At 41.7% G+C, this 21605-nt stretch overlaps 1 protein-coding gene across 1 annotated transcript in view; it reads left to right on the top strand.

The window, feature by feature from the left end:
* Positions 1-21605, top strand: part of CACNA1C (calcium voltage-gated channel subunit alpha1 C) — a 489781-nt gene that overhangs the window by 370420 nt on the left and 97756 nt on the right. Inside the window, exons 10-15 of the mRNA XM_009647934.2 lie at positions 199-289; positions 9269-9295; positions 11418-11578; positions 12332-12557; positions 18533-18740; positions 19464-19591. Coding sequence (XP_009646229.2) covers positions 199-289; positions 9269-9295; positions 11418-11578; positions 12332-12557; positions 18533-18740; positions 19464-19591 — 841 coding nt within the window. The remainder of the gene's footprint in view (positions 1-198; positions 290-9268; positions 9296-11417; positions 11579-12331; positions 12558-18532; positions 18741-19463; positions 19592-21605) is intronic.

Here is a 21605-nt window from a genome sequence, read left to right as displayed (position 1 = left end):
TGTATGTTCATGAGGCTTACCTGCCCAGCCTGGCCTGTGCAGGGAGATGCCAGACCTGCTCAGTAAATTGCTTAATCCTCAACAGCTGCAGCTGAGGATCTTTTCATTAAGCCAGTTCCTTCACTCATGTGATTCATTAATAGATGTGCCAGGTTCTAATGGCCAACCTTCTCTTTTTCTTCCCTTTGACTCTTACAGTGAGCATGCCCACCAGTGAGACTGAGTCCGTGAACACAGACAACGTCCCTGGAGCAGATATTGAAGGCGAAAACTGCGGTGCTAGGCTAGCGTGAGTACATATACACAGATATATGTATGTAGGGGTTGGATGGAGCTTGGTGGGTTAAAGCCAGGGCAAATGTCAGGCTTTTTAAGAGGAAGAAAACCCCACAATGGGTGAAAGGAGAGGGTGCAGAAGATCTATTGATTGACGTTCTTATCTTAATTGCAATGTAAACTCTGGACATTAGTGGAGAATCTCTGGGTTTACATAGATGTAAATAAAGCACAGAATGCCTGTGATAAGCAGATCTGGTTTCGCATAATAGCTAAAAGAAGAACTGATGGATAACTGTGTTCTTATTTTAAAATTCCTCTTTGGTGGTAGATAATCAAATGCAGTATATGTAGACCAAAGAGTGGAAATGTCTGGTCTATTTTAATTTCTTTAATGTTTCTCATACACTTTACAGTGTCTTGTAATAGAAATACACAGATAACTCCCATCCCTCAGCCTGAATTACACCCTTCAAATGCTGAACATGATACTGTAGTGACAAAGAAATGCATCAGTTAGGAGGGAGTAATGTCTCCATAAAATTATACCATTGTATTAATGGAGATGTTCAAGAATGTGCAAGGTAGCACCGTATTATATAGTATATTTTTTAGTGTCACAAGAATAGGCAGGAGGGGTCATTTCTTCCCTTTTGCACGACCTGAACAACAATGAATTTTATGCTGGGGGGTAATGTGTTAGTCCCTCCAAATTTCCTTGAAAAATGGTCTAATGTACCATGCTGGAGTATTTCGAGGCTCTGTCCTGTCCTTGGGCATACCTTGAACCCTTCAGTGTTGGTCAAATGCTGATCATAAGTACATAAGAAATGCTCTATTTTGTCAGACCTGTGGTCCAGCTGGCCCAGTGTTCAAGTCCAGACCATAACAGGAGGGCAAGTGTGCAAGCCTGGCCATTTCCTACTTTCCAGCCCCCTTTTCCTGCCCCCAAATTTATGTTATTGCATGAAAGATGTCAGAGGCCACACTTCTGCTTTTTTCCTTTACTGCCCTTTTATGGATTTACCTGAACCCGCTGAGGCTGTCTGCCCTCCCAGTCTCCTGTGGCAACAAGTGTCAAAGTTCACTACCTGCTGTGTAGACAAGTATTTTCTTCTATCTGTTTTAAGCTGAACTACAACTACTTTCAGTCAATGTCCTCTCCTTCTAATACTGTGAGATTTGGTGAGCAAGTTCCACATTCAGCTTACCTATCACTTTCATGGCTTCGTAAACCTTGATTGTATCTCCCACACACACCCTTGGCCCTTTCCTCTACAAACTGAAGAGGAGTTCTTATCAGCATTGCAAGAAGTGATACGTGGAATATGTTGTAAATTCAGTATGCTTTCCTGTAAGTGTCAGCCAGTGACTTACAAACCCCAGGAGAAATTATTTGTGATAGCTTTCCTTCAGCTGCCTGCTGTTGCCTACCTGCTGAGTTTGGCATTTTAGTTTAGATTATGAACTCTTCTGAAGGAACCAGGCTGGATCTATTCACAGCGCTGAGGCAGTTGTAGCCCTCCCTTTAGCACCCCACTGAGTTGCTTGGGCTTTTGTTGCATTACAGGAAGCAGCAGCTGGATAATTGACCACTCCTTCCAGCTGGATCCAATTTGGAGAACCACCTCCATTCTGCAGTTATGGTTCCCAACACAATGGGTCCCCTAGTGCTACACAGTGCCAACAACAATGGCAGCTGTTACTATAAAGTGGCATATATTTTTAATATTACAGCTTGCATCCATTTAACGTCCTTAATCCCAAAGGATCCTAAAGCACTTTAGGAACTGTAAATGCAGGGATTGTTTCCAACGCGCTAGAGTTCAGCCACCTTCAGGGTAAAATGTGACAGGTGTTTAAAAATGAAGGGCACAAGTGTATAAGGAGATGTACGAGGGATAGCTTGTTTTGCGCTGAAACTGCACGGGGAATTTTGGAAAGCAGAACATAATTATCTTAGCTGGAACATGGCCAGGAGAGCTGAAGTTAAACCCAACTCTAAACGTAATCGTGACTTAGATTGCAGTTTACTTAAAATAGCCCAATGTGCCCTCAGGAGAGTGGCAGAACTGTGGTCTGGCACTGTGATCGCTATACTCCTGGCATTAGGAGAAGGGATGGCTATGTCCCACACATTTTAGGGAAGAAGACATAGGAAACAACAGGGAAATAGAGCTTCATTTCTTCTTCCCATGTTGTAAATGTTAAAACAGGGCCCTAAGTTTCACCAGAGAGGGACATGCAAGATTCACAGAGATAAACCGTTTCCTTGCCACTTTCCACTTCATTTGAAAATGAGTGATGTATAGGAGGGGAATTGAAGTCTGTTACAGAGATGGGTTTTTTCACCCCTTACCCAAGGACAGTGAAGATCCTCAAGGCCTTGCTCAGACTGCTTTTCATCTCGAAGAGATGGATAGGCTCCTTACAGCCATTCATTTTCCTGGTTGATCATTGTATTTTTAAATTCTGGAGTGAGATATAAATTCTGCCAATGCTTCCTGCTTTTGTAAAACGTTTGCTTCAAACTTGCAGAGGTGCAAATTCCTCAGTTATGGGTAAATTCAGATCTGCCCTTAATTCTGAGGCTTGGAGTCCTTTCTGGTTTGTTTTGTTACTATATCACACACTCAGACAGAGAAAGAAACCAGCTTTCCTGGTTTCAAGAAATTTTAAGTCCTCTTCTTCTCACTGAGCCTTCATTTAAACTTCCCATAGGCCAATATTTCTGCTGGAACGTATAAAATGCTAGCACAAATTTATTCAAATTAGTATTTTCCTTTATTGGAACCTGACTAAAAGCATCAGAATTTGGTTTAGTGTTCAAGAATAGAGATAATTAATGTGGGAAGCCAGCTGAGCTTTTTAAATAAGTTCCTCATCTAGTACTAGTGACTTTCAGTAAGCATTAATAATTATAGTCATGCCATCCTGATTTACTCTAGTTGAAGATTAGGCCCAGACTTCTGAGCAGTCATCTGCCCTTTGGATTTTGTTTTTACAATTAAAATGGCTAGACAAGTTTTTTGTTCGATTGTTGAGTTTCATCTATTGCAGACAAGTCTTCATTTTTACCAGCCAGTTAAAATCACCTAGCGGCCATGAGTCCCCATTGCCTTGCTATAAACACATTTTCTCCCAGAGGGCAGAGACTGCACTGGGCAAGCTGCAACCAGACATGACTGAAGCAACAGGCAGATTTCAAGTCAAAGGTAATATATTTATTTATTTAGTGGCATCAGGCTGCTAGGGCATTTAACCACCCCAGCGCCACCACCACAGTTACAGGTTGACCTTGCCATAAGAATGTGCTCATGATAAAAGGGGAAAAGTACCCAGGAGACTGAAAGAAAAAGCATTTGTATTGAAGATAACTTAGAATTACTGGCTGTTCCTTCTGTTCTTATAAAAAGCTGTAGAGCTTTGAAAGGCTGGGTCTGCGAGTGACAGCAAGATCTGCTTGAGAAGCCAGGCTCAAGCATGCCTTTTGGAAAAGGAGATCTTCCCTGACAGCCTTTCTCAGCTCCACAGAGGCATATGCTATGTGAGATCAGGAGAGTACCTCTCAAACACAAGCTATCTCCTACTGATGAATTGTCTCAAAGAAGCTTTTATTTCTATAGTATCCATGAACTGCCTTCATCAGCTGTGCTGTCTGGAGCAATGCCAGTCTTCAAACCAGCAAAAGGAGTTTCAGGAGGAATCTAACATCTAATTTCTCTTTGCTTATTGTGCAAATCCAGTTTCTTAGAACTAAAACAAAAAAAACCCTCATTCATATGTCTGGTGTAATTCTGTTGCCATCAGGAGAGCTATGGCAGGGAATAGTTCCCGTCCTAACATGGGTGTTAGCTTTATCGGGCATCTGAATTTGAAAAAGGTTTTGTAGGTTTCAACAGGTCATTGAAAAGCATCCCACAACGTCCACAGTCTATCATCTCTGTCATGGTTTTGCCTTATACTGCACTGACATCTGCCCTGCAGTAGAAACTAAGCAGCTTTTATCCTAAAGGACAACATTTGGAAGTGGAACTTCTCTTACTTCTGATGTGTCACAGCTTTAATAACCTGTTGCCTCTGCATACAAAGAGACACGTTTCCTCTGCAGCAAGCCTCAGTGGGACAAACCCAGAACTAGGAGCAATGGGTTTCTATTTACAGGGTAGCCTTATACCCAGGACTTCCCAATAGCGAGTAATTTCCCTGAGCCTCTGTGGTTACTGCTATGCAGGACTTGGATTCCTGAGGACAGGCTATTGCTTACAATCAGTAGTAATCTGTTCTGTGCGGGATGTCAGCATATATAATCTTCCAATACAACCAGAATGTTAATTTTCTAATACAACCATAGAGATCTGGAGTGCCACAATAGAGCTTGCTTTTATACATATGTATTAGCTAAAAAAAAAGACCTTTGTGGAAACTAATGTTCCATAGAGCCTCAACAGAAAAGTGAAGCACTTGAGCTCAAAGGCAAAGAGAGCTTAAAATTATCTGCTTTCACTGAAACAGTAAGCCACTTGGCATTTTCACCTTGGCCAGGATTTCCATACATTGGGGGGACAAGTTCAATTGCTTTTCCATCAGAGGGTTAAAACAATAAAACAGGATAAAACAAAATGAACAACCTACACTGGCTTTCCAAGTGAAAACAGTGTGTCCTGAAAATATTATGAACAATGGAAGCTTTCCCTGGCAGCTGAACTGTCAGTGATTTTTCCCTTCGTGCTTTTCTGGCTGGGAAAATAAGCCCTATGCAGTTCTCAAAATAATCGGCATGGGAGCCAGTGGTAAAGACGAAAGAGTCAGTTTGCTTGCAGGTTTGCTATAGTTGCTGCTGGTTTTCACCTAATGAGAAGATAGCTTCCTTCTGCGAGGACCAAAGTCTCCATCACATCAGGAGCAGCATTTTTTAACAGCTTCAGCTACTGCTCTCCAATTTATTATGAGCAAGGTGTTTTTGATATTCACAGTCAGCTCTAGATGTGTCTAAAGGACAATAGTGTGCTCTGGTGGAGGAGGAGTTATCCTCCTACTTTGAATTCTGTGACAGGCCTTGCCTGTGACTTGCCACAGGGAGACCAAGAGTATTCACTAAATGCTGAAGTGCTGGCCTATTTTCCCAGCCTCTAAGAAAGCCTGTTGAATAGCAAACCAGCTCAATTTTTAGCTAGACAGATCCAGTTTTCTTAAGGATGCTCTGCAGATTCTTACTGCTGCTGGCCAATGACCACTTCTCTCTTAAAACCAGCATCACTCCTGTCAGGTCAGCACGACCTCAGGTGCTTCTGCAAGATGGGCAAGAATGTAAAAGAAGAGAAGACGTATCGCTGTGTGGACTCTGCTGAAATTCAGTGATTGCCTCAGCAGGAGGATCTCAGTCCACATGAGAACAGAAGTTCTCCAGGGCCAGTCATTTGTTCTGTTTTGCTAGAAGCTTTTAATTAATGGTCAGAAATGAGAAATGGTCATTGCATGTCCCTGTACAACTCCCCAGTATTAATTGCATTGTACAAAGTATAGCAGGCAGAAGGATGGAGGCCCATTGCTTCAGTGTGAATCGCAGAGGCATAGCTGAGGGTAGAACTTAGCCCTAACATTTCATTAGGCTGAGAGACTATCAGGTGTGCAGCATACATTCCTGAAAATGTCAGGAATATAGTGAATATGCTCTCGTCCCAGTAAAATGTGGAAAAAGGACCCTACCGTGGGCACCTTTTCTTTAGGGATGTCTGGAGCATCCTGACTAGCAGCAACGAAATGTCATCAGCAGGAGTAGAGAGAGGGAAAAATGTTGCACTGCTTGACCAGTAACTTCATGAATGACTATTTTGCACCAAAATAGAATCAATATCACACCACAACTGTGTTCTCACCGTTCTCAAATCTGTAAGATGTGCACAGTGCACCTCTTCAGATGTTCTCCATAGTTGTGTATAACCTAGAGGCACAGTAAGTAAATTTCTGTGTTACTGCTTTTCTGAGAGCTTTTAGTGGTGTCCAAGGGCTTTTGTAAGTTCTCATAAAGGTAGTTGCCTATAAGTAGGATCATATAGTGTAAAAGGAGTTGTGACCAGCATCCCAGATAATTTCATGGTCATGTTTAGTAATTTCTACACCCAGAAAACAACTGTAACATGGCCTTTCTGTCATGCTTGGAGACCTACAAGATTTTTCCAGAATTGTTTGTGGTGTGTACAATTACACAAAGTCCTCAATTGTTGTTATAGAAGTGTTACATCCTTCACAAGTGCATAGTTTCTCTTCTGTGGTGTCCACCATGAACAGAGAAATGAAGACTTTATCTCTCAGAATGTGGGATATCTCACTACATTTGAATTACGCTGGTTACCCTGAGTTTATGCTGATAAAATCTTTATATTTCACTGTCTTATCTGTATGTGGTACATAACTATGTAAGGTTAGAAGAGTTTTAGAGAATTTAAGATAGATAGTCAAACAGTAGAGGTCTGATTTTTGTTTGTCTTTCTAAAAGATAATCTGAATTACATGGTTTCTATGATAAAACCACTCAGTAGTGATCTGAAATGGTTTACCTATAGGCTCCTGTGCCATGATTATAAACAGGAGATTCTCAAGACATTCCAGACCTGGATGCAAATGGGGACGCTCTCTTTCTCCCAACGACATCAAGTTCCCAGGATACCAGGAATGAAAGAGATCCGTGTTTGAACTCAGCAGAGAATCTGGTCCACCCTGGACCCCTGGCAAATGCCAGTTTGTAGTGTCACAAAGAGGCTATGGCAAGGCCCCAAATCCAGACTATTTGACAGTCCCTATGACACCATAAGAACATGTTTTTATATGACATAGTTAACCCTGGTTCTGAAAGACAAAAGATTCTTGATCATAAGGGTTATTTGAAAAATGTGTTTCAGATTAGGGCGTAATGTTTTCAGAATCAGTTATTGTACAGTTTGTGTTTCCAAAATTCCATTTCACTCTTAGATTCTGCCTCTAAATATAAATCTCTTTCCTCCTTCCTTGTCCTATTCTATATATATAGCACACCCACATGTGATAAAGCCTTCTGCCATAGCAGTGAGGCAATGGGGGGGGAGAGGCTGTAGCTAACCTGTGGGAGCACTGAATGCACTTGGCTGCTGCTCATAATGCTCCAAAGATATAATTATCACATGCATGATGAGTACTACACCTGCCACATCTCTTTTGCTTAAATAAATAAAAGATTCCTTAAATGCCACGCAGCTCCCTTACACGGAAACCATTAGCCAGAGAGGTCACCAGAGGACTTCACACTCCCTGTCCTTCACCTTCCACCAGGCAGGTCCCCCATGACATCTCTCTTGCTCTCTTTTCCTCCCCCCAACAACCTTTTCCTATGAAAGTCCTCGCCATCTCCTTTTCAGTGCCCAGCTTTCTCTTCACTGTGATTTTTTTCTTCTTTTTCTTTCCCCTGTCTTTGTCTAAGCCTTCTTTCCTGTTGCCTGTAAATCTGATACATTACAATTTGTAGGTAATGTTCATCAAGCAAGAATTCCCAGTGAGAAGCTGGGATAGCTTTACGTTAAGGATTTGCTTTGTAGGTGCTTCGCTCGTCGTCCTTGTTAAAGCTCGTTTTGTCTCTGCAGCATAATGTAGCATTCTGTTCAGCCAGTGCATTATTTCTTCTTTATCGAGAGAGTTCTCGCATGTGTCTGTAACCACACTGGCAAAGGCTTTTTTTTTTTTGACTTGGACCATCTGCTGGTGAAATGTTCCTACCACTAAAATCTCTTTCACATAAGGAAACTGACCCATCACTGATTACTTGTCAGTGACTGATGTCCTCAAACAGGGACGTGACCATTTTTAAGACTGCTACAGAAAGTAGTGTTAGATGCTTTGAGAATTACTTGTCCCATGTCTACTAACAGTGAATTCATTTTTAAGACAGTACAGTAAGACCTCTGCTGACTGTTGTCAACAATGAATCACTTTCCTATCATAGAGGGAACCTTAAGAAGTGCTTCAACCCAGCAGAAATATCTTGTTCATAGTCACTCCCCAGATTCTCATTTCTTCTGTTATCAGTAGTGGATTTTGCAGCTTCCTAAATCACCTCTTACTCATGTCATTGCATCCACATACCTTTATTTCTCTCTGTGTGCCATTATGTATGTACCAGAAGACCACCAAATGATTCAAAGGCCTTACGGGACATGTGTCAATCAGAGGTAGTGGTTGGAGAATTGGGGTCTATCTCTAGCTTTGTCTGTGACTTCTCATAAAAGGCTAATGAAATTATTTAGGTGAATAAATCCAAGTGCATGGAATTAGCTATTTAAACACATACATAGAGGGAACATGGCCAAGTTTTTAGGAATGCTTAATTCCCAAAATTTCATTAATAACGATATAATCTGGTATTGTTCAGACCCTTTTCAATTCAAACCAATTTACATAGATAACAAAGACAAATAAGTGTTAGTATCTAAGTTTGAAAATATCCACCATGCACTGTTTTTCCTTCAACTGCTGGGGAAAAAAAAAAGAAAGTATTATTTTCCCCATGGTTTCATAATGTGCTTATATAGCCTGAAGTGACAGGTGATGTGTGAAACCAACAAGTCTGTCTATATAAAGTCATACATATTTTAATATAAGAAAAAAAAAACTAGTGACTAAAAGAAAAAGCCATGCTTGAAAAATAAATTTGGTAGCAGATGTAGCGTGCCCCTAGCATTAGGCCAGCCTTTTACCCAAGAGAAAAGCTAGTTCCCTGATGTCTGTAGGTGGTAGAATCCCACTCCTGCTTCATGACTCCCGCCAAAAAACAAGATTTGTATGTCAGGGAATTCTAGCCACGCCCAGTGCCTACACTGACTTACAGGGGATTCAAGAGGAAAACAGCATCCCTTAAAAAATTAATTGAGCTTAACTTTGTTTCTTTCTATTGCTATTTTCATAAAAGCCTGGGAGGTGTGGGACAGCTTCAGAGACTTTAATGGCAATTCTTATCTTTCAGGCATCGGATCTCAAAATCAAAGTTTAGGTAAGTAAAATTGACTTTTGCTTTTTCTCCTTTCCACTGGTTTCATTCCACACTTTTTGAACTGGTTTACTCCTGCATCTGTGGGACGCAGTGGTGATTCTAGGACATACTGCCAAACTTGTCAGATTTTGGCCAGTCATCTACCAAAAATCAAGAACCTTTTTCTTAGTTTCATACTGAAATAAGGCACAGGGACTACTGACAGTATTCCACTCAGCAGTACCTATCTGATTGCTACCTACATGTCTCAAGCCATAAAATATAAAAGCAGAAAAAAAAAAAGTTCAGCCACATAATTATACTGCATTCATCAGCATCAACCCTGTCAGCTGAAGGTTCTCTTTCCTACACTTTGTTGCACTACTCTGCTTTGCTTGATTGTAAATCTTTCAGTCGATGCAGGTTGCATCTTATTTGTGAAAAGCTCCCTTTCGCCATGGGACATGTGGAGTTTTTCTGATGGTATTTGTTTTCTGTTGACTTAAAGCTTTTGAAAATGTGAAGCAGTCCCCAGGTGATCATATGTGTGTTTCCACTGGAAAGGCTGACTGAAGTCATGGAACTTGGTTGTTGAGGTCCTAGTCCATTTCTACCCCTTCTGTAGGAGCCCAGCTGCCTCCATAAGTCTGATTTCAAAGTAAATTTTATAAAAAAACCTAAATTAATTTTCAGAATAACTGGAACAAGTGAGCAACTCTGTCCTTCAGTTTAGCTAAATAACGAACAGTAATGTAAATTCAGGAATGCACATATGCGTACATACTGCCTATATGCATGTCTGTGCAAAGAGTTGCATACATGATCACATTCCTACAAACTGTGAATTTGTTTGTATGGAGGTGCAAGCACAAAAAAACCACTTGTATCATCACATGGTCATGTGCATGCACATTTGTGCACAAGTACACACAAAAGTGTGTGGGATTGCTAATGATTTGATGACAACATGAAAGTCTAAGTGTTGTACCCATTTTGAAAGTTGGGAAGATCATTTCTTGTCCCAAATCCACTGAAAAACCACACAACCATTGCTAAATGTTTGTGCTAGCTAGACTGAGGTGCCTTTATAAATTGCATAGCTAAGATAGCCTGGATTTAATTACCTGTTTAAATGTTGGTGCAAAATTGTTGGCCAATGTGCAGTGTTCACATTGCCTAGCTTTAGCTCATATAGATGCTGAACCCTGACCTCAAGCATGGCCATTGTTTATCACTGGAAATAATACATAAGAGAAGACTAGGAAAGAAAAGTTCTCTCTTCCTGTAATGTTGTGTATGTGCGTCTCTCTTTAGAAGACACACACACACACACATATATGTATATAATATCTATATAAAACTATTAGATTTATTATACAGTGACAAGTGTTGCCTGGAAACTGGTTGCTATGCAAGTTAAATTCTGAAGAGTAGGAGGTGTGTAATTAGCTTTAAATATCTTCTGTGGTTAGTAATTACCCTCAGAAATCAGTGACACAAGGGGATGTGTTCATGGAAGGCAAACTTTAAAAGGTCTGTTGATTAGCAAGTGGTATCCTTAGTTCCTGGCTTGAAGGTGAGATGCTGGGGTCCCCTAAGTTTTGTTTTTCTGTTCAGAGTTAGCCTTCATATTAGACTTACTCCTGAACATTGCTGAATGTTGGAAATGTTCCATAGATTTTATCTGACCTCATCTCTCCAAGGACTTAATCCAAGGGTCCGTATACCCAAGGGTAAATAGTGGGTATCTTTTCATTGAGTATCCTGAGGCTGGGCAAGGTCCCATTGCAGGCCACAAGCATTAAATACAAAAAGAATAATTATTTTTGTAGGAACTGGGCTAAAAAAACCTCTCAGGGTAGCTGTGATTAATGTCTTAATCAGATTAAGACATTGCTTGAAGAGGTTTATTCACCCCTAAATGTTCCAAATTGGTTTAGGACTAACTTTATTCCTATAGCTAAAAGAAGTCAACAACTGTCGACTCAGATGAGAATGAGAGAACATTTCTCAGGGTGAACTTTAAAGTTATTCTCTACCACTCTTGAACAATAAATCAAGACTAGAGTCTCTCTTGAAAGAGATTTGCAATAGCCTAAGGATCCCTATCTGAAAAGAACTTTTCCTTTTCCAATTTTTCAAGTCGCTACTGGCGCCGATGGAATCGATTCTGCAGAAGAAAGTGCCGCGCTGCTGTCAAGTCCAATGTTTTCTACTGGTTGGTGATCTTCCTTGTGTTTCTCAACACCCTTACCATTGCCTCTGAACACTACAACCAGCCAGACTGGCTCACAGAGGTCCAAGGTGAGGAGAGGCTGATGGTTCTGTTTACTGTGGTCAGTGCCAAAAAAGGGGGCTGAGGGAGGAGCTGATGCATTAGATGTAAAAGGGCCACACACAGATCCAGAAAGTCCTCTGTCTGTGGAGGATCTTAAATAATACAACAAAATATCTGCCTACAATGGGAGAAGTTTCAGGGAAAACCCAAGTTCCTCATTTCCAGCCAAAGGAGTGTAGGTGAAATCAGGAGTTCATGCCAAATATATGTTTGCAGCAACTGGATTTCCAATTTATGGATAGCTATTGGGAGCCACAGGTTCTCCAAGGCTTTCCCTGGAATGGCATTTATGATAAATTCTGGTTACCAGGGAGGTGACGAAGGAAGAGTGATGTGTAAAGTTTTTCTGTCTGCAGAACAGTTGAATCCTCACTGGAGGTGAGAGCAGCTGAAAGGCTTAATTAAGCAACAGTAGGTAGCACAGCAGCTCTTCTATTCCCACTCTCATCTGCGGATGACAAGTGTGATGGGAGGCCGTGCACAGGAAGGCATGCCCCTGCCATGGAGGTTGTGTAATACATCGCAGTAAACATCTTCGTAAAACAGTTCTGTGAATGAGATGCCCACGCTTTTGAGGTCCATTCTTTGACCCAAGCTTACATGAAGTTAACCTTTGAGACTGATCCCAGAAGAGGTTTCTTATAGGCAACGGCCAATGGTTAGATGTGATGATCTTTTGACTAAGTTTCATTAATCTGTTTCTGTTTGTTTTTCATGAGACACTGCCAATAAGGTGCTGCTAGCTCTTTTCACGGCAGAGATGCTGCTGAAGATGTACAGCCTTGGTCTCCAGGCCTATTTTGTGTCCCTCTTCAACCGCTTTGACTGTTTCATTGTGTGTGGAGGAATCCTGGAAACGATTCTGGTTGAGACAAAGATCATGTCACCACTGGGCATTTCGGTGTTGAGATGTGTTCGACTCCTAAGAATATTCAAAATCACAAGGTACTTTTGTGCTTCTTTGGGAATGAAGGAGGGCTGCTGCTCAATGCACCACATATATAGGTACAAGTCACTCACATCCCTGTTTTTTCACTTTTTTCTACCACTAATTGGGTAGTGAGAGTGCTAGGTTGACAGTCATCTTCTTGGCAGTGTGTGGCAGGATGGGGAGGGCTGTACAGTCTGGATATCCCTGATGTGAGTGATAAGGACTGGGGACGAGCCTGGCATAGGGGGCTGGAGACCCTTGATACCATGCAGATTGTTAAACTGAAATCTGGAAAGAGCTTGGGCTCTTAGGGTTCCCTGCAAAATGGAAAGTGAAAACAAACCAGCAGATAGCCTTGTGACCTTTTCTGTTGCTTTATGGTGACAAAGAGGAGCCTGTAAGACTGCTTTGAGCCAAACCAACATTTGACTGAGGAGCCCATGCCAGCTCCAGTAGACTCAACTGTGGCCTTAGTGGGAAATAGGGTCAGCACCAGCAGCTACAGGCAAAGGATGCTGCCAGCCCTTCTCCTTCCAGATGAGTCCAGCATGAAGCAGCAGCTTTACGAAGAAACCAGGCTTTTCCAGACTCGAGTTTCCCCTCTTTTTCCTTTTCCTTCTTTCTCCTCTCCCTCTGTATAAAGGCACAGTAGTGTCTATTAAACACTTGCTGCTCCCTGCTGTCAGGTACCTCCAAAATACCAGCTTGGTTTGGCAGGAATTTTTCAGCTTCAGGGGAGGTCGTAGGAGAGATCAGCTCCCAACTTACCCAGATGGAAGCTCTTGGAACAAATCTATTCAAGTGCTCACCCAAAGCAGCACAGGGCCTGCCTTTTCCCATGGGGGCACCAGTCAGCACCTTACAGAAGGCTTGACTGAGGTGGTGAAAGAGTGCGTTTTCTGCAAGCTCAGCTATGAAAATATCCCTAGAATTGCTATAAACTCCCCCAAAGGAAATTTCTGACAAATTCAAGATAAAAAACACAGCACATGAGAAAAACAAGACCAAACCTGGAAGACAGTCAAGATGGCAGAGCTGTGAGGCAGAAAAAACAACAGACTTGGAGTTGTTCATCTAGAAGATTTACCCTTAAAGCTTCTGAGCCTCGACTCTGTGGCAGGGTGGATGGTTTTCAAGGTCAGATGGCAGAGACAGAAAAGCAGTTTACAGTCTCAGAGAGAGAGGCCAAAGCAAGCCTACAACTATTAAAAAATAAAAAAAAGGTGGTTTGTTTAGATGTGGGATCTCTCTTCTATGAGAAGAGAGAAAAATGTTTCAGCTAACAAGAGTTTCCAGCAAGAAAGACATCTTTGCCCTTTCAGAAATAGTGGGGATCTCTGGTCTGGTGGCTGTTTTTCCTGGATCTTTGGGCCCAAAAGCTATCATCGCTGAGTCCCAGGCCTGGTTTCTGAGGAAAGCAGTAGCTGTTTCAGGCATTGGGTAATCAGATACACCCAGGGCAACATACCAACAGCTATAAAAGCATAAGCTTCAGCATAGCATCCTGGAGAGGTCATTGTTTTTTCAAGACATTTCTCCACTCTTACACAAAATATATAATCTAGCTAAGAGAATTCGCTCATAGAAAGGCAAATGCTGAGAGAATATCATTAATACTTTAGGAAGCTTGAGCTGTTGGAGTACTCAAATATTCCTAAAGCTTCTGGCAGAGATGTAATGTTGGAACCAACCAGCAGTAGGACTAGTTATATCTACCTTCTTTCTGCAGCAGAACTAAAATACAATTTTGCATGGAAGCAAATGTTACCTGGAATATGTCTCCTGCAGTTTGTGCTTGGGTCTATGTGTAAAGCACAGAGCTGAGGAATAACTCGTAATGAATAATGTATTAATCAGATTTTGCCTTCTTTCCTGTTCCTAAAATATTGGCAAGTAGGTTGCAGTAGTCTCAGATTTATCTGTTTTTTAATTATTCATAATTTTCTTCATGATTTTTCCCCTCCGTGGGTGAAGTTCACCCTCATGTGGAAGGCCCTAACACAAGCCTCCAAAGCAGTATTTTAGGCCCACTCATGTCTTACTGCAGGAGGGAATATTCTGGCATTAAAGCAAAACTTTTACCTCTGACGTTCTCCAGTAAAATTTAAATTTTTCCATTATTCGCTCATCTCTAAATACAATGATGATTTATTGATGATATTATCAATACTGGAGGAATACATCACCTGAGTGCTATGATAATACAGAAAGATACAATCCTAGAAGCTGGGAAGGGTAGGAGGGGTGATAGTGTCATGGTTTTTGTCAAATATATGTTCATGAGCAGTGACATGGGGACATGCAGTGGAGATGGAAATACTGATAATCAAGGGCATTAAAAAGGCACAAAGCAGGAAAATTACTCTGGTAAGAGTATATCAGTAGGTAGCCTGATCTTTATATATTTGTATGGTTTTTCCATGGTAAACACCAAGCACAAACAAATTCTGGGTGCGTCAAGACGATACACTTCTGGGAAAAACACAAATACATCTCCCTAATATAATAGAAACAAATAAAGACACCATCAGATGAACAATGCATCATTTTAGAAAACAACATTTAGAATTTCAAGGCAAACATTTCTTCCAAAATTATAAATATTCTTGAGAACCATTTAGTCTCATACATTAGACAAACAGGCAATATAATCTGGTTTATTCTCCCTAATTTTTACAGGGCTCTGAAGAAAATGTCCCTTTTCTATGAGAAGGCAAATTATTTTCTCTTTATAAATAGTCCTTTACTGCTTTGTATTTAGTCCTTTATACTTAAAAAATAAATCAATTTATTTGCAAGAGCATACTGAAATTTGGTATTTCATACCTAATCCTGCCACTAGATGTGTCACTGTTAACTGTAGGGAGGGGAGACAGGGCACCTTTTTTTTTTTTTGTAACTGCTTTCAAAGTGGTTTTATACTGGATGAACAGTGTGGGAAGCTTTCCTACAATGAGACCGCCAGCTGCTGCTACTGTTTTAAGCCCTGCATCTGTGATTGCCAGTATCATGAAGACATAGAGGAAAGCAGTGAAGAGGAGAGGGAAGAGAATAAAAGAACACATTAAGTTCTAATCCAGTTCTGCAATTGCTTTTTGCGTGAGATGTTGAACAAACCATTTAACTTCTCTGCTTCATTCCTCCATTTTGAAACAGGGATCGTAATCACCTCCTACTCACTGGGGTTTTGCAGTGCCTCATTCACTGGCATCCTTGAGGGCCCGAGATTGGCAAGTAGGAGATGTTAAGAAGCACATGCATTTCCCTATAACTCTGAAGGAGCAGCAGTGCTTTCTCTCACATCTCCCATTATATGCTGCATGGTCCAAAACTTCCAATTCCGTCCAGCAGTGCCATGAGATTTACTGTAACTGTTTTTTCATTGTTGTATATTAGTCAAAGAGGACGAAGTAGTGAGAGAGACTTTTTCTTTGTCTGGGCTCCATCCATTCCTGACTTAAAAGCCTTGTGTTTCATTGAGTAACCCCAGATCTCACTTCGAGGGGGTGTTCATGTTATTTTTCCAGCCACCTAATGTGACAGATGGTAACCTCAGCTCAGGCTTCTAGGACACTAAGATAAGACAATTGGATAAGACAATTGTGATTTTTCACATCCCAGTCAAGTCAAGACTTCCTTATCCTCTCCTTTTTCCTTTTTCTCTGTTTTTCCCCCTGATTGGTTTGTTTACTTTTCTAATGGTGCTGTATTTCTAGCTAGCACTCAGTGCACAGATAAAACAGTACTAATCTTATCACCAGGTCATCTCAGTTAATTGCTTTAAGCTTGATAGTTGCATAAGAAACTGAATCTCAGGTATTGAGCCATTTGTAAGAAATGTAGAGCTGATAGAAGTCTGTGCAGTTGCACTCTGAGATAGCAAGGCATTTAAGCTTAAAGTGAGTCACTGAGACTGTTCAGATGGGTAACAGCTCTACAATGCGCATCTTAAGGGCACTGCTAGAAAAACCTAGGAAATGTGTGTCCTGGCTGACATTGGAGGGCTTGGAGAGATATTCTGGACCCCATCAGTGCCTGGTTTAAGGATGCTAAAGTCAGTCAAGTTTCATCAGAAATGAATTTTTCCCTTTTCCTGTGTTGTTTCCCTTCCTCCCAAAGTGTGAAAGTATGTGAGCTGTAAGCATAAACGCCAATACAGTGAGCTGTTACATTGCACATTCAGTGCAGACATTTGGTGGCACTGAGCCCACAGCTTCCATGCCCTTACCCTTGCTCTGTAGCTTTTCATTGCTCATCTCTTTAATTGCAGTTAAAATTTAAAGCATTCTAGTTTTCTCTGAAGTGCTGAAGCTGGGCTGGAGGGAAAACATCACAGTTCTCTTTGAAGCTCAGCCCTTGGAGATGAACCAGTTGCTGAACTTCAGAGGACATGGTGGTGTCCCTCTGCAGATCAGATTGCTAACCTTCATAAAGTGATTGGGCTGCTCAAACATTCCTGTCTTCCATGGGACAAGGAAACTCTTCCTTTTATACTGATACTTTAAAAATATTAATTCCACTGGGATTTTAAGAACCCTTGTCTCTAATGACTGCACTACCTTCAGAACAGATTTGTATGTTGAAGGATCAGGCTTCCTCAAAGGAGCAAGAGCACTAGACATGTCTGCCATCTTTCTCAAGTGGAATTTTTGTCTCTGTGGAAAATATGACTAGAAATTCAGCATCCTCTAAGGAAAGAAAGCTTCAGCGTTATAGGCTTTGGGAGAAGGGAGTGGAGGATGTTGGCCATGGTGGAATCTCAAAGCTTGGTGGTAGGCCCCAAGAGATGGTCCTAGAAGGAAGACTTAGAGATCCCAGGCAAATGTTACTGGCTTGCTGACTTGTGAAAGCTGTTGAAGCTTGCTAGTAATGTGTATTCAAAATGAGGTGATTGGAAGATGACAGCTAATCTTCATCACGGTGTGAAAGCTCTGTCAGACTCAAAACTGCATAAAAGAGAAGTGGTTATGACAGCTAAGCAGTAGACTAGAAGTGGCTGAGCAGATGCAAGATCAAAGTGGAAGTGGCTTCATGGGTAATGTGGGGTATTCTTTAGAATTTTTTTCTAAAGCCTTTTCCCAACACATGGCTACTCTTCAGGCTGGCAGAGAATGCAAGCAAACTGACACGCTGCAGCAGAGCATGCTGCTTACATCTCTTTGAACCCTAAAGTGGGACCTCAAGGGCAAGAAGATCCTTTCTCGGCATCATACATCAGTCTGATCTGGGCACAAACCTGAATACATTGGGAGAACAGGTCTTAGTCATTCTCTCTTGAATGAAGCCCTTCTAAAATGTTCTGCAGCCTGTTTGAGAAGTATAGCAGGTTTGATACCCAAAAAAGCAGTGATGGTGTGCTCTTCTAAGAGCAAAGGAAACTCTAGAATTTATGGGTGTAGGTCCTGGAGTCTATTTTAGGGTCCTTGTAAAAGGACCTTTAGTATCTTTCTCATTCCTCTCAATCCCAGAAAGCTTAGCAACCACCTATCTGTGAGTGAGCCCAAGAACATACTCACATATGCCAGATTTTGGACAAGTTTGTATTTGCATCCAAACTGTTTCCCCATCTGCTCTTGTTAGTTATTACAGGCCATTCTCTGGAGTGAGGTATTCTGGCTGCCATAACATCTGTGACTGTTGTAATGAGGTCGGTTAGAATGTAACTCACTGAAGCAGCAAGAACTAATCACCGTATATTGATAGAAGATTTGGAGAGCCTTAGATGGAGAGTGCTGCAATAATTTTCTGGGTGTGCATATAGGGTGGGGGGTGGAGGGAATTGTGTATGTACACGTGTCGTAGTAAAATTACTCGTTATCTGCAGTAGGTCTCATTATCTTAGGGAAGCACATCAATGATTCACTGCCTAACAGGGTGTTTGGAAATGCCTGCTTATACACAGAAGGCAGCCTGAACCAATATCCTGTGCAGTCCATGAGCACCTGTCTTGGACTGAAGGAATTTTAACTGCCTCTATTTTCTCTCACAGATACTGGAACTCCCTGAGTAATCTTGTGGCTTCGCTCCTGAATTCAGTCCGCTCCATTGCCTCCCTGTTGCTGCTTCTCTTCCTCTTCATAATCATATTCTCACTCCTGGGGATGCAGCTCTTTGGGGGCAAGTTTAACTTTGATGAGATGCAGACCAGGAGGAGTACCTTCGACAACTTCCCCCAGTCCCTCCTCACTGTGTTTCAGGTAAGGGCAAGTGTGGTCCCAATGGGGCCAACACATTGTGTTTACATGGGGGGAAACCATGGGCATGCACCCTTCCCCTGCAGCCTGACAGGCCCCAAGACTGGTCACCAGGCTAACAGCTCCAAGGTGCTAACAGCAGCAAGGTGCTGCACTGTGCTGCCAGCACAGGGGTATTCCCTCCCAAAGTGGGGAACCAAAGCTAAAGCCCATGTGTGTAACAAGGCCACCAGGTCTTAGTAGGGTAGGACAAGAGAACGGCCATTGCCATGTCCCAGGGCAGCACCTTAATGCCAAAGCCTGAGCCTGCAGCTGTCCTACACCCTCCCACAGTACTGGGGAGCAAATATCTGCTCCCAGCACCACAGAAGTAAGCAAAAGGCCTTTAAGCTGACTGCAGTTTGGGGAGTGATCAACCAAGAGCACCAGGATCATGATTTCACATGCAGGGTGAAGGGAAGCAGCAGAGAGGGCTGTCTCCAGTGCTATAGGTTGTGCTGCCTGTCTGAAAAAACAGACACATGGGAGGGAAACATCTATGAGGGGTGGGGAGACCTGAGCAGAGTTGTCTGGGAGAGCCGTTTGGCTTCAGCTGTCATCTTCAAGGGGAAATCTGGGATTTATGTGTGTTCTCTAGGATAGTAGATATCTTTGTGTTAATGGGGTTTTCAAATTCTCTGTGTGGTCTAACACTGTATCCCTTATTGGTGGGAATGTGTCATTTAGATCCTGACTGGGGAGGACTGGAATTCGGTGATGTATGATGGGATCATGGCTTATGGCGGCCCCTCTTTTCCAGGAATGTTGGTCTGTATTTACTTCATCATCCTCTTCATCTGTGGAAACTGTATCCTTTGATGCTACTCTTGTCTCCAAGTGGGGCTGAATGTAAAGCCACCCTTTACTACTTTGTTATGTCAGAAAATAATGAATTTCATACCTTACATTTTTACCTTTTCCCTAGGTCTGAATTTTGGCTTTGCACTGCCAAATGTTAAAAAAGTTTGTTTAATTTTAGCTGGTGCTAAGGGATATAAACAAGTTGTAAGAGCCAGCTACGTGCCAGTTCTGTATACTAGCTTTTATTTAGTATCTTTACATGTTTAGTGGTTTTATTTTTCATTACCCTTAATTCTCTCGGAGGTTTTTCTTTCCTGCCTTCTCCAGAAACTAATCTCTGTGTGTACCTACTGTACTTACTGCATATTTTTCCTTTAATTGCCTTTTCAGTAATATATTCCATGTGCTTTCATCCAAGCCTTATGTGGAATAAAAATATGTATAATCTACAATATGCTATATACAAATGCTGTAATTGGAGTAACATATGTTTGACATAATTGATTTATGTGAGATCATATATTAATTCGTGTATAAACTAACAGGAACCGTGTTCCGTTTCAGTTACTGCAATCTGTGTGTTCTTCAAACAGAAAATCGTGTGCTCTGTTATCTTCCAGCCTGTGCTGGTGTTAAGTAACTTCAGCAATCTCTGGCTTGAAGGTAAAGTGAGGGCACTGTACATATCCCAGGAGGTACAAAGTACATTGCATGATTAGGCTGTGAGTGTCTTTTCACAGGAATTTGTGTATAACATAGAGCTGTGGTTCTGTTCCATATCTCAGTTTGCTCCAAATTTGTTCATGTTTAGTTTCTGCTTCCCTAACAAATGGCCTTCCTATGTTAGAAGCGGCATTTCTTTTTATGCTGATTCTTCTGTAAAGACACCTTGTAGTCTCAGCCCAGCTCATCTGGCCTTTCCTTATAATTCAGATCTCTCAAACCCTGTTATTTGACATTTCAGTTGACCTGCATGCCCTCTCTCTTCAAAGTGAGATGGTGCAATTCCACTTCTCTGAAGGTTGAGCTAGGCAGTCTGCCTGACAGCTTAAAAAAGCTACAATTTGGATCTCCTTGTGAACTGCAGAGGAAAATGTGAGCCAGCTCTACATGCTGGCTGACTTTGGAGCCATTAGACCTTGGAACCCTGGGAGGGGAGTGGCTGTATTTCCAGACTAAGCCTTGAACTGGGGTGTACTTAAAAGTTATCGCGGTGTAATAAGACCCACTCTCAAAAAATTTATAAAAGAAGATGATGTTCAGATTTGTAACACGAGATCTGAACACTGACTGGCAAGACAAGAAAAGAGTTGTGATTCCTTGCCCTTCGGCTACATGGGCATGATTGGCCATGCATGGACTCTGGTAGGAGATAGATCGTAGAGTCGTTTAGTTGGAAAAGACCTTTAAGATCATCAAGTCCAACTGTTAAGCTAGCACTGCCAAGTCCACCACTAAACCATGGCCCTAAGCACCACAATGGCAGAGTTGTCAACTCAACCCTTTGATGCCCAGACTAAATGAATTTCTTTCTGGTTGCCTCAGAAATGCTAATGAGAGTGCTATGCTTGCTGTCCATAAAATCCACTCATGTCTGTGGGAATACCTATAATGAGGCTGTTGAACTCAAGTACATAGGCCAAAAATGGAAATCCCAGGTGACTTATGGTATAAGGCTCTTGAATATGAGTGCTTTAATAAAAGTGACCTAAGCTGTCAAAGATGCAAAGCATTCAGCGCTCCCCTTATCTTCAGTAGATTTGTTGCACAAAGCGAGACTCTCAGAAAATCGGAAACTAAAATACAAGTCTGGACTTAGGTGTTTTATATCAGTCATTCTGTTGTGAAATTTTGGAAACCCCATGCAGCGTGTTAGCCATTTGGATGTAAGGTGTAGGTTTGTGCATGCTGGATATGCACATTCTGAGCATTTGTGTGAAATGGAAGTTCGGAAAATACAAGAGATCTGATGACAGGTTGCTAAAAATTTTCAATTAAGAAACCTTTGGTATGATGTTGTTCTGCAGT

Source organism: Egretta garzetta, unplaced genomic scaffold, assembly GCF_000687185.1.
Source record: "Egretta garzetta isolate BGI_Z169 unplaced genomic scaffold, ASM68718v1 scaffold511, whole genome shotgun sequence".
Taxonomy (NCBI): Eukaryota; Metazoa; Chordata; class Aves; order Pelecaniformes; family Ardeidae; genus Egretta; species Egretta garzetta.
This window is presented reverse-complemented; position numbering and strand designations above follow the sequence as displayed.